General features: G+C 40.6%; 1 protein-coding gene across 1 annotated transcript; it reads right to left on the reverse strand.

Moving 5' to 3' along the window:
• Window positions 1-3928: 3928 nt before the first annotated feature.
• psma4 (proteasome 20S subunit alpha 4) lies at window positions 3929-14101 on the reverse strand. The gene is made up of 9 exons (XM_063003627.1): window positions 13999-14101; window positions 13468-13515; window positions 13325-13367; window positions 10942-11104; window positions 10468-10545; window positions 10241-10329; window positions 10021-10151; window positions 5293-5416; window positions 3929-4198 (listed from the first exon to the last, which is right to left on the reverse strand). The coding sequence occupies exons 2-9, from the start codon at window positions 13468-13470 to the stop codon at window positions 4044-4046; spliced, it is 786 nt and encodes a 261-aa protein (XP_062859697.1). The 5' UTR covers window positions 13471-13515; window positions 13999-14101; the 3' UTR covers window positions 3929-4043.
• Between the last annotated feature and the right edge of the window lie 124 nt (window positions 14102-14225).

The following is a 14225-nucleotide window of genomic DNA, read 5'->3' on the forward strand; positions in this document are numbered from 1 at the left end:
GTTTTAAATGTGACTGTTAAGAAAGTAGAAGATACACAAAGATGTTATAGCTAAAGGAATGTACTGGGGAACTCATTCTTCCTGGGTATTCAGGCTGTGACGGATAGTGGTGGTAAATTCGGTTCATTTTATGGACTCGGGTTAATCGGGGTCACTCAGTATTGTGATCCGGTTCACTTGAGTCATTTGTACTGACATCTTGATTGCGATTGATTAACTGCATGAAAATGCATCAAATATCTCTTGTCTTCCATGCACTCATCTTCTGTAAATAAATCCTTCTCTCTTAATTCTCTTGGCACCTCACACTTCTCTTGTCAGTGACAAGTTGACACTTTGTTCTAAGTGGAATCTTGATCATGGGGATAAGGACAAGGAGGGGGGAGTGGGGGGTGGATTCACCTACCAATTAGATGGGTATATTAATGGATCAAGGGTTCAACCCTGCTTGACCCAGTCAGGCAGCCACAGTGGCACCGAAACAGTCAATAAATTACCATGGGGGCTATGATACTCCTGAAGTGATACAGTCCTAAAGTAGCCTGTAAGCATTTGCATTTTAATAATATAACTATATTTTGTTGTTTTGCTTACAAGAAAATATGCTGCATTACTAATTTATACCACTACTACTGATAATAATAATAATAATATTAGCATGTGCTTAAAATCAGCCACATAACAAACACCAGTGTGTTTAACCGCTTGTTTATTGGAATATTTAACTTATTACTTAGATTCACGGACTGGAGTGAAGTCGGTTCAGCCAAATCACAGTCTGCAGTGTTTCCGGCTAACTGAGACCTCGGACTCGTGATTCCTGATTCAGTACGAAGATTCGAATCATTAACCCGGGTGATTCAGGAACCGCGCAGCTCTAGTGACGGAGTCTCTAATCTTTTGGCGAGAACTGGTCAGACATCTGTGTTGGTGCAACTCATGGTCTACTGATCCTTCCCGCTATTTTCGGAGAGCTAGACGAGAGCACATCTGCGTCGAGTGCCTTCCACACCAAATACTTAACCTTTTATGTGTTAGCGGTCATTAAAGAGAGTATGGCATTCTGACCAGGTCGGGAGGCAGCTAGGCAATGTGCTGCTGTGATGCAGTCATGTGTTTAACTTGACTTAACCATCCAGAGCACTTAGCTGTACGTCACATTCTCAGAACTCATTGCTAGGATACTTTGTAAGCTTTGGTGCAGCCGACTAAAAAACCTACACAGTTAGCACAGAGCACCATTTCTGACCGTAATTTTTCATTGGCCTTATGTAACACACTGCTCTGTGGCTGTGAAGGTCGAGCAATTCTCAGAATCCCTGTTTAAATGAGATAGAAAGAGTCGGCGACTAGTGTCCACTCACTGGATGTTATGTCTGAGGAGACCGTTCATCATTAGTACATTTACTTTTCCACTGCATGTTACATTTTCCAATCTGTGATCACATTGTTAAGTGGCTCATTCTGTACCTAAGTCCTGGGTTACATTTGGTGAACCCTGCTTGACCAGGGACCCTGCGTACCAAAACAGGCTGTGTAAGTGGAGGTACAAACAGTGCAGACTGAATCACTGGAATGAGACAATACAAGCACCGTATTTAAAACCAAACTGCAATATTTTTTAAAGTAGTTTTGTGGGAGAAGACATTTTAAAGACCAAACATAGGATGAAGAAAATAAAACACCAAAACAACCACAGTGAGGCAAACCAAAAACTGTCCTGTTGTAACTCCTGTTGTTTAGTAACCTTGGTGCATTTGCCTTCAGCGTCACCATCAGCAAACTCCTGCTTTCATAGGTTCCCTTGTGTAATTAGAAGCAGCCAATAGTGCATTAGGTACGGTACGGAAAGTTCTAGGTTTGGATTCACACTCGTATTGTACTTCAGGGTATAGTGCAATGGTAAAGGGCTATAATACTACTTCTAAATGACATTATATAGTATAATCTGGATGTAATGGTATATAAAAGGTACATATAACAGCATCTCCAACAACACAGTTATCCTTGTTGTTCATTCACTGGGTCTGGTTGAAAGCCTAGTGAGCTTCTTACATAAACAGCATTTTATGTCATCCTACCTGCACTCCAAAGAAGAAGGCTGTCTGAATTCTTAGTTGCCTTAAAATGCTGCTTATTAAGGTGCCTTATTTTAAAGCTATAAACTGACTCAATAGCAAGGGATAATTGTACAAATATGGCGGACAAATGCGAAACAACTAATGTAAAATAAATTCTCGCCGCTCAGGTGGCGCAGCGGTAAAACACACGCTGTTCACCACAGCTGAAATCTTGCCGGCTAAAGGCTGAGCGGCTACATGAACAACGATTGGCCTGTTGTTCAGATAAGGGGCGGGATTAAGCCGGATGGGGACTCTCTCTCAGACTAGTGCGATTACGACCTCTGCTGGCTGGTTGGTGGCGCCTGCACGGAGATGGGAATGGACCGCACTGCACTCGTCAAGTGTAGGTGATAAGATGTTCGATTGATGTGCACGTGTCGGAGGGGGCGTGGAGCAGCCTCGTCCTCCCCAATCAGGAGCAGGGACCAGCATTAGTGAGAGGATGATTGACGGGTAGAAATTGGATGCGCTGAAGTGGGTTTATTTTTTTCAATAAAAAATAATAAATTATCATTGATGTTTAATTTGTATAAAAATGTAATTTTTGCAAATTTGGGCTCATTATTGACAATTTAACCATTTTTGGTACACAGAGGGAGATGTTAGCTGGCATGCTAGCGGGTTGTGTTGCCTCAGCCCATTGGTTTGAATGGCATGAGGCTGACTGTGTTAGCTTAGTAAGCAAAAACTGTGATGTAATCACCACGTCTAAATAACCTTATGAGTTCAGTAGTGACAGTATATGCAATTAAGGGTTAAGGGCCTTGCTCAAGGGCCCAACAGTGACAACCTGGCAGCAGTGGGGCTTGAACCAGCAACCTTTTGATTACTAGTCCAGCACCTTAACCACTAGGCTACAACTTATTCGAATTAGAATCTTCTCTACGTGGGCAGCTGCCTAGGTAGGAAGTAAGCAAGAAGGCAGCTCACTAGGTTTTCAGACAGACCCATTGTCTGTTTTGTGAACAATGTGTACATTGTACAATGCACTGGGCGAAACACATGGAACACCATGAACAGTTCACCAGTCTGTCACAGGGCACACATTCACACCTAGTTAGTAGCTCACATTAACCTGGCTGCATGTCTTTGGACTGTGGGAGAAAACCGGCACTCCCGAAGGAAACCCACACGGACAAAGCAAAAACATGCAAACTCCACACAGTAAGGACCATGACAGCTCCACCTGGGATTTAAACCCAGGACAGGGCTACCCATCAAGCCGTCATCATTCATTTGCTCCTAAGTTTGAACTATCTTAGCAATAAACCTATGGCTATTTATTATTGATGTTTCACTGTATTTTACTAAGTGCAGCATGCAAAAAGCAAATAAGAAGTGGAAAGGTAGCAGAAGTTATTGGAAGACGGTGGTATGCTGCTAACAAACCCTATTTTACATGGCTTTAGCAGCAACCTCAATTGTGAGAGTGAAGTTCTTGAGCTGCTGTCAGACAAAATTGTAGTAGCACTTTACTGATCACTGACACCTAAGTACTTTTGGTTAAGGAGCTACTGGTCAAGACCAGGCCAGAAACTGCCACCCTGAAATCAGTATTGCTTAAGAAATAACAGTAAACACACATGCTCAATTCTTCACTATATTTGAGAATGTTACTCAACAGCAGTATTAAAATATAGATGAAGTAGCTTCTGCACTGAATGCTTTTATATTTAATCTATTATTCAGTGACAATCTGTCCGTGATTTCTGCATGACTAATGCTCTTGCTGATCCAGGCTCACTTCCTGTGCAGCAAAGCAACTTTCAGAAATCTCTAGAGCTGCAATGACAGACCAGGACCCGTTACAGTGTTGTGTTGGGTTTATTAAAGAAAAAAAATCGACGTAGACACAGACTGAGTGAAACAATATGAATTCAAACCTTTTTAAATTTTATAGAAGAACAGCAAGTGCAGGTTTTATTTGTCTTTCTCTTTCTGTTCCTTCTCTTTCTTATCTTTTTCAGCCTTAGCCTCCTCTGCTTCATGCTTCTTGATCAGTTCTTCCACCTCTTTCAGTTTCAAAACCTTGATTTTGGTCTTACCATTCTCTCGTGTCAGGGTGGCGATCTCGACTAAACAAACAAGACAGAGGCGGGTCAGTGATAAAGAAAGTGGGGTTGTATTAAATATTAAATGTACTGGTTGGGGGAAGATTGCCACACCATATAGGTCATGCTGCATTTTTATCACTGCACAGTAATCCTTGGTGTGGTGCATTTTTCAATCAGTGATTGTACATTTAGTGATTTTGCTTCATTGCCAAGCAACCTGTCTACTATCTTTTTTTGACATTTTTCCCCAATTTTCCTCCCAGTCTAGTTGTATCCAATTACCCAATTGCATTACGCTTTCTCTCTGCCGATGCTGATCCCCACTGCTGATTGAGGAGAGCGAGACTGACACACACCCCCTCTGACGTGTGCAGTACCGACTGCATCTTTTCACCTGCACAAGAAGAGTTCATATGCAGATCAGCTTTGTGTATGAAGAGTCACACCCTGATCAACGCATTATCCCTAGACTCTGTGCAGGCACCATCAATCCACCAGTAGGTCGTAATCGCATCAGTTATGAGGTCCCTATCCAGGGAACGACGATTTCGAAATGTCAGCTTTGGTGTGCTAGTGTGTTTCACCGCTGCACCACCTGAGCAGCAGGCTAGCCCTTCTTCACCATGGACCAATCACACCTTATTAAAGTGGTGTAATAAAAAAAAGTGTATTTTGACTCTGGTGGAGAACAATGTCGCAGTCTCACCTTCAGCAAACTCTTCCTACATTTACAGCCTTGTGAAACTGAAAACCGACAGTGCCACATTAGGTATGGTTTAGATTGTTCTGGATATGTATACATACCATATTGTACTGTAGGGTACCATGCAATAGAAAAGGGCCATCACTGGTGGGTTTGAAATAAAACTACATTTCTATAGTGACATTTCAAAGCTAATAAATCCGTTTTAATATGGGATGATAAATGTTGGTCCAGTCAATTTCGTTCACAATAAAACTGGAAATGTTCACTTTCTGTAATGAACACAACAGAACTCTCATAAATGCAGTTCACACACAGGTGCTTAGAGGCTCAGGGTTCATATGGGGATAAAACCACAGCTGAGCACATTCTTTTCCACTACAGGATATCCATGTTGTGGGAGTATACACACCTTTCTCTGCAGAGAGCTTGCTGACGTCCATTGTCTTGTTGAGCACTTTGACGGCGAGGGCAAGCGCTGCTGAAAGCTTCATCTCTCCCTCTTTAAAGTCCTGCTTCAGCATTGACACAGCAGCCTATAACACAGCACACAAACCCAATGGTAAGCACATAATCAAATTGCTTCGGTTGTTTAATATCAAGAAGGAAATGGCTGAACTGCCAACAAGTAATAAGGGAGGAAAATGTCATCAGAATGTGTCTTTATAGCTTATCTAGATATACTGTAGCTTCTCTACTTAAAACTGAGCAGAACAGAACGTTCCCAAACATGCTGATGTCACTGCTGGCGCTCCGACACCCCCTAGCGGTCGAGATTGTAAGTGACTGGACATTGTGTACTGTATTTGTTAGACATTACATTGCTTTGGTTGGCTCTTATAATTTTACCTTAATTACAGTTTAATAGAAGCATCATCAAAGCCTTTTTGACCATAAAATGTAATTTGGTCAGTGCTTAAGCAGTGAATCATGTTAACCACATTACACAAATTTATAACATTTGTGAGCAGCCTTATGCACTACCTCACCACCATGGAGACCCAGGTTTGAATCACATTTTGCAGACGCATTTGGCCATGGAGGGCCAGATGGGGAGTAATTTCCTTGTCATAAGTGACAGAGGAACTCAGAGGGCATAACTTACTTCTCTGTGCGTGTTCAAGCTCTCTGTAGCAATCTGCCACTCTACAGCTTCACACACGGAGGAGAATGTGGATTTTGATTAGGTTTACCAATTCCGTATGTACATTTTGAGCAATACATTCCATAAAGATAATAGATAGACTAGATAATAGATAGAATAGATAGACTATTACTGGCTGTAGCCCATCTGTTGCTCTGTATACCCATTGCATAGACCAGCCAACCGCAGGGCATGCCAAGCAACCATCACAACCGCGATGTTCAAGTTTTTTTCTTTCTTTTTTCTTTTTTTTTGGTGCAGGGTCCATCTTGTTTTACGCTTACATTCGGGCGTAATAAATGTTAAATAAATTCATAATGAAAATGAGCTAAGAGTGTCATTTTCCAGCCACCTGTTCGCATCCGTTGCTGCTGAGTGTCGGGCTTTGTATTTTAAGATGGAAACAATGGCAACAGGAATTATTGGCAAGTTTATTAATGATCAAATTGAGTTCACACTCAGTAAATACTTGTAATTTAGACTATATTCAAACAGCCTTGGTGTACTAAAACACTTAATGACAGTTAATATGGAATTGCAGCCTGCAAATATTCTCTTGCTGGCTTGCTGGAATGATTTAAATGTATTTTTTCATTGAATAAAAATGTATTGAAACGAATAATAACTTTAAATGTAGTATATATTGTTATGTTAATAGTGGCTAATTTCAGTGCATTTTTAATGCACAACAACCAGGCTAGATTTCCTCTGCTCTCTAAAGTCGCATGCAAGTACATGTGTATTTGTGCAACGAGCACACCATCAGAGAGAGTTTTTAGTGCCGTCGGGAACATCGCTACCCCACTCAGATCCTCTCTGAAACCACATAAGGTGAACATGTTGGTTTTCTAGCGCGCAACAAGGACATGATAACGCAGGTTTAAGGTCTTATAGACTTTATTCTTTATTCTAAACGAAAGGTTTCGTTTTATTTATTTATTAATTTTTTTTTACCATATTTTGATTAGATGTGCATTTAAAATATTCGTTTCACAGTGTATACAGTGCCTTGCAAAAGTATTCAGCCCCCTTGAACTTTTCAACCTTTTGCCACATTTCAGGCTTCAAACATAACGATATGAAATTGTAATTTTTTGTGAAGAATCAACAACAAGTGGGACACAATCGTGAAGTAGAACGAAATGTATTGGATATTTTAAACTTTTTTTAGAAATAAAAAACTAAAAAGTGGGGCGTGCAATATTATTCAGCCCCTTTACTTTCAGTGCAGCAAACTCACTCCAGAAGTTCAGTGAGGATCCAATGATCCAATGTTGACCTAAATGACTGATGGTGATAAATAGAATCCACCTGTGTGTAATCAAGTCTCCGTATAAATGCACCTGCTCTGTGACAGTCTCAGAGTTCTGTTTAAAGCGCAGAGAGCATCACGAAGACCAAGGAACACACCAGGCAGGTCCGAGATACTGTTGTGGAGAAGTTTAAAGCCGGATTTGGATACAAAAAGATTTCCCAAGCTTTAAACATCTCAAGGAGCACTGTGCAAGCGATCATATTGAAATGGAAGGAGTATCAGACCACTGCAAATCTACCAAGACCCGGCCGTCCCTCTAAACTTTCAGCTCAAACAAGGAGAAGACTGATCAGAGATGCAGCCAAGAGGCCCATGATCACTCTGAATGAACTGCAGAGATCTACAGCTGAGGTGGCAGACTCTGTCCATAGGACACAATCAGTCGTACACTGCACAAATCTGGCCTTTATGGAAGAGTGGCAAGAAGAAAGCCATTTCTCAAAGATATCTATAAAAAGTCACCTGGGAGACACACCAAACATGTGGAAGAAGGTGCTCTGGTCAGATGAAACCAAAATCGAACTTTTTGGCCACAATGCAAAACGTTATGTTTGGCGTAAAAGCAACACAGCTCATCACCCTGAACACACCATCCCCACTGTCAAACATGGTGGTGGCAGCATCATGGTTTGGGCCTGCTTTTCTTCAGCAGGGACAGGGAAGATGGTTAAAATTGATGGGAAGATGGATGGAGCCAAATACAGGACCATTCTGGAAGAAAACCTGTTGCAGTCTGCAAAAGACCTGAGACTGGGACGGAGATTTATCTTCCAACAAGACAATGATCCAAAACATAAAGCAAAATCTACAATGGAATGGTTCACAAATAAACGTATCCAGGTGTTAGAATGGCCAAGTCAAAGTCCAGACCTGAATCCCATCGAGAATCTGTGGAAAGAGCTGAAAACTGCTGTTCACAAACGCTCTCCATCCAACCTCACTGAGCTCGAGCTGTTTTGCAAGGAAGAATGGGCAAAAATTTCTGTCTCTCGATGTGCAAAACTGATAGAGACATACCCCAAGCGACTTGCAGCTGTAATCGCAGCAAAAGGTGGCGCTACAAAGTATTAACGCAAGGGGGCCGAATAATATTGCACGCCCCCACTTTTCAGTTTTTTATTTCTAAAAAAAGTTTAAAATATCCAATAAATTTCGTTCCACTTCACGATTGTGTCCCACTTGTTGTTGATTCTTCACAAAAAATTACAATTTCATATCGTTATGTTTGAAGCCTGAAATGTGGCAAAAGGTTGAAAAGTTCAAGGGGGCTGAATACTTTTGCAAGGCACTGTATCTAGCCTAGAAGCTAAATTTAAACCTTTTTTTAATAGAGAAAAGCTGTGCACTTATTGCGCATCCCTGCTCTGTTCTGTATTTAACAATAAACACGCATTTGATTTGTCTTAAATCTGTCTCATCTTTGTCATTAAAAAGCAATAATATACCGAATTATAGCCAAACAATAAAGCTTGTTTATATAGCTCTAAAATCCAGATAAATTAAGTAATTTTCAAAAACAACAAAAAATGGCGGTAATACCACATACCGTGGTGTTAAGCCACGCTAAATACCGAAAGGGGAAATTCTTTCACCACGACAGCCCTACCCATTGACCAGATATTGTTTGGGTGGTGGATTATTCTTAGCACTGCAATGATAACAGCATGGTGATAAGAAGGTAGGCTGTGTTGTTCTGGTATGAGTGTATCAGCTGCAGTGGCAAATCTGGGAGTTTGAAATACTGTTTACACTTACTTGCCTCTTTATTCGGACACATACCCTGTTAGCAAATGTAGCTACAGACAACAAGCTGAATCATAGACTCATCTGACCACACACATTCCACGGTCTTTCGGACTTGGAGGCGTTAAGTTTCAGGTGTTAAGTGACAATGGTTTTATGAAGTATTGTTAAGCCCATGTGGCTATGTTTATCACAGTAGCAAAGGTGACACCCTTTCAACAGTGATGTTCTGCTTTGTCTTACACAGACTGTGATATTTCCAGATTCCCTGAATCTTTTTACAATATTATGAACAGTGGATGGTAAAAGACTAAATTTTTTTGCAATCTTGCATTGAGAAATTTTCTTTTTGAACTGACCAGCAATAATCTCCTTAAGTTTGGCACGAACTGGTGAGCCAAAACCCATCATTGCTTGTAAGGACTTATCTTGAGGTGAATCCTCCACCTGGTACTAATTTACCTTCTTATTGTGAAATGGTGTAAAACTTTTCATTCCTACTTTGCCTCCATCCCAGCTTTCTTGGAATGTGTTGTAGGTATCAAATTCTAAATGTGTTTCTATTACAATATAGATATACTTTATTTGTCATATATACATATACATGTGTACAGTACAATGAAATTCTTTCTTCGCATATCCCAGCTTGTTTGGAAGCTGGGGTCAGCCATCATACGGCACCCCTGGAGCAGACAGGGTTAAGGGTCTTGCTCAAGGACCCAAGGACCCAACAGTGGCTGCATAGCAGAGCCTGGATTTGAACCGCCAATCTTCCGGTTGATAGCCCAAAGCTCTACCCACTAGGCTACCACTGTCCCTGTAATGTGATCAGTGAAAACACTGTTTTCATTTTAATTTTATCAGTTAAATCTAGCTAAAGAGCCAGGTACTATGCTGCTTCTTAAAAAATAATTATGGTATACAAATGATATTCTTACTGCACTGTTGTTGCCGATGCAGGTAGCCTTCCAGCCTCCGTAGTTTCCACTGGGGTCACTCTGGTAGAGCTGAAAGCCATAGTGCTTATCCCAGCCCATATACAGCAGTGATACACCAAATGGCCTTTTACCTACACACACACACAAATCTTCCATCTACAAAATTCCTATAATCATAGATTCTTATGAAAAGTAAAGGTATCATGCAGTGTTATGGTACCTCCAAACTGTGTGTAAGCTTGTTTGATGTCACACAGAGCTGTGACCAGTTGTTCACAAGGAATTGGCTCCTGGTACTGAAGAAGATACCTGTATAAAAACACATGAATAATAAAACATTTAAAACTTGAATGAAATCATGGCTGTTTTCTATGTTGGATTATCTGTATTTATCTGTGGGTTAAAGAAAACAAGCCTTTGTGGAATCTTTTCACTAGATTCTCTTACCTCTGAGCAATTAGCCTGAGTTCATTAGTGAGGACATTGGCATCAGATGTGATTCCAGCTACGCTGCATGCCATGTCTCTGCAAGAAAACACAATGAGGTTACTATAGTGCTAGAAAACCTTAATTTTAGTTTACTCTAAACCTAATGCTTTCGTATGACATCTTGTCTGACAAATTAAATGCCTTATGTAGCAGAAATGAGCATTTACATTTACGTGTTTAGCATTTAGCAGACGCGTTCATCCAAAGCGACTTACAATTGAGAAAGCGACACTTCAAGCAATTGAGGGTTAAGGGCCTTGCTCAAGAGCCCAACAGTGGCAACCTGGCAGATGCGGGGCTTAAACAAGTGACCTTCCAGTTACTAGTCCTGTACCTTAACCACTGAGCTACCACTGCCGTTAGAGTGCCCGTCTCTGTGCAAATCTAGTTCGAGTAGAAGCCAACGAAGTTATAAGATTTTGACATCCTTACTCATTGAGTTTGTAGATCTTCTCTGAGAAAAACACTTCATCCAGCAGCTTGTGGATGTTTCTTCTCTCTGCTGCCAGCAACACACCATCATTGGCTAAAATTCCTAAGCATGTTCCAGCGTGGCCAATAGCTTCCATAGCATATTCTACCTGATACAGGCGCCCTGTTAAGAGACAGAAGAAACTGTTAACTAGGATGTTTTAACCATTCAAACTTGCAAACTTCTTAGTTTCCTAGAACTGGGAGCACTATTAAACATTGTGGGTGAAAAGTTTATTAACAAGAACACAAGGCAATAAAATGTTTATGTTTTGTACTGTTATCAATCAATCTTCATTAGTTAGTGACTGGCCTTGTATTGCAATTTACATTTGAAATTAGTAAAATTTTTCATTGAACCCATTGTTCTGGGTTCTGCATAGCTTCAGGGTCCTAGGGACCTGTGTTTAAACCTTGCCTCAGCTCTCTAGCAATAAAGGTTTTTTTTACTCCAGTTTTCTTCCACCTTTCTTTCTTTATTTATTAGGATATTAACGTCATGTTTTACATACTTCGGTTACATTCATGACAGAAATGGTTGTTACTCGTTACTCAAGATTCATCAGTCCACAAGTTTAATGTCAAACACAGTCATGGACAATTGCGTATCTCCAATTCACCTCACTTGCATGTCTTTGGACTGTGGGAGGAAACCGAAGTTCCCGGAGGAAACCCACAGAGACACGGGGAAAACATGCAAACTCCACAAAGAAAGGACCCAGACTGCCCCACCTGGGGATTGAACCCAGGACCTTCTTGCTGTGAGTCGACAGTGCTACCTACTGAGCCACCGTGCCACCCTCTTCCACATTTCAAAACTATGCAAAAGGTGGAATGGTTGCTCTATGTTAACTAGGGCTGGGTATCGCCACTAATTTCCTGGATCGATTCGATTCCGATTCACAAGGTCCCGATTCGATTCGATCTTCGATCTTCGATTTTCGATTCAATTTCGATTCAACACATTTAGGCATATTTGAGTTACATTAACAGGTTTTGTTTAAATATGTAAAGATGTTCAGAGAACGAATGTGATAATTGTACAAAGAACATTTATTATTAAAAATATTTGTGTATTTTGTTTACATAAATAATTAATCCAAAACAGAAAACAGTAACATTCAACAGCCAGGTGTATGTTTACATTACATTTACAATGTTGTAGCATGTCAGACAAATGAAATAATAATAAAAAATGAATGTTACTGTTTTCTTTCATTTGTCTGACATGCTACAACATTGTAAATGTAATGTAAACATACACCTGGCTGTTGAACAGCTTATGCCAAGTTTACACTACACGACACTGATTAACACATGGTCACTGTAATGTTCACACTACACGACTGATCGGCGATGGGGAGTTTTACACTACACCATCCATCACCAGGGGGAATCACAGGCGAGCTTCTCTGGTCTCCAAAACTACGTTTTGTCACGAAAACACACGTGAGAAGTGATGAAAGGTTTAATGATACCACGTCCAAACATGCACATCAACAAGTAGCGAGCAATCAAAGTTTGTGCGCTGATGAAATAAATGAATCTGAGTGGATTTGGCAACACGAGCAGCATGGATCGTTCTGTAGTGAGTTGGAGGTTAATAAATATTTTGTTTTGTAGAGAACGATCAGGTCAGAAATACTGTAAAACTCGTGTGCTGATGTATTCTAATAGAAACTATATTGCGCTCCACCACCTGTTTCCAACCTCTCCCCTGTGTTTCCCCTCGCTGTTTCTCACATTGATTGAGAGCCGAGTTTTGATCGCAGAGCGAACACAGAGTTCCTCCCGAATCCAGAGCCGAGCGAAAATCAGTGCAAAAAGTTGTGTAGTGGTCATAACTTGAGCTTCTGCCATGCTAAACTGATGTGCAGGTCAGATCTCGTTGCATGAAAAAACAGGGGCTGGTCACGCGAAATTAAAGGAGGTAACAATAGTAATAGATTTCCGTGTGCACCGTAAAAAGGGGTGTATTTAAAAAATCGATCTCGCATTTATATGAATCGATATCGGATCGTTCAAATAAAGATCGATTAAAATCGAAAAATCGATTTTATAAACCCACCCCTAATGTTAACCTAGGTAGAAGTAAATAAAGGGTTAAGTGTGTAATGGCATAACATAAACTGATTTAACATTTTAGCCACATGGCGTTTCCAGGTGGTGCTGGAGCAACCACGACCCTGATCAGAATAAATATTGTTGACATTTCTCTGGTCTGAGAGCAAACACCTGCTACTCTGATCGTTCCGAACTACCACAAGATTTTTCACAACACCTCTTGTAGTGATCTGACCACCTAAAACGTGATCGAATAAAAACGTTGTTGAATGATACTTACCCTCAGGAGAAAAGATGGTGGTCCGGGAGTCATATCTTCTAGACTATAATAAAAACGTACACGTTATTAGTATTCACAACGCAGTATAAGCACATTTAACCATATAAACGTAAATAAATAACAATGCGTTTGAATGAGTTTACCATTGTGCCTTAACTTGTGAATCAGCATGCACAGAAAACGACCAGCACCTGTCAGAAGTAAAAAATCGTCCTGAGATTAATTAGGAATAAACTTGACTCACTGACTACATCAACGGAAACCAATGTGAAACAGAAAGTACCCAGGGAAGCTAAGTGGCTAATGTCTCAGAAAGCATAGCTAACCCGCCACAGTAAACAGTAAACACAGTAAATGTAATACCAGGCTTTTAAACACATTTATGACTGTGTAAAACACATTTAGCTGTCTAACCTTCTTGTGTTCAATTTAGAAAGCCAACAACAATGTCTGACTTGTAAACAAGTCAATGTAGTTAGCATTAGCCTTAGCACGCTCAGTCAATAAATGAGAGGCGAGCATGAAGCAGCAAGTTTCGTGCTGCTACAAGAACACTAAATAACGTAAAACAAATGACAAACAATTGCACATTTATAACTGTAATAGATTTAAGCGTACTACGTTGAGTTAATAAGCCATGTTTGGATGAATTAGGCTGAATTAAAGTCAAATACCTGTAACGAGAGCAGTAGAGACGCTGCGCTACCGGCTGCTGAAGCTTCACTTACAGAGGAACAGCAGCAGCGTTCACACCGCCATTACCAGTCACAGCGCCTCTAAGCGGCCCAGTGTATACTCACCTAAACTCCTTAACCACCATTTATTCATTCATTGTCTGTTTTACCACCAATTTATCCTGGTCAGGGTCGCGGTGGATCCAATTTATTCAAATTTATTGGGC

Source organism: Trichomycterus rosablanca, chromosome 1 (genome assembly GCF_030014385.1).
Source record: "Trichomycterus rosablanca isolate fTriRos1 chromosome 1, fTriRos1.hap1, whole genome shotgun sequence".
NCBI classification, from domain to species: domain Eukaryota; kingdom Metazoa; phylum Chordata; class Actinopteri; order Siluriformes; family Trichomycteridae; genus Trichomycterus; species Trichomycterus rosablanca.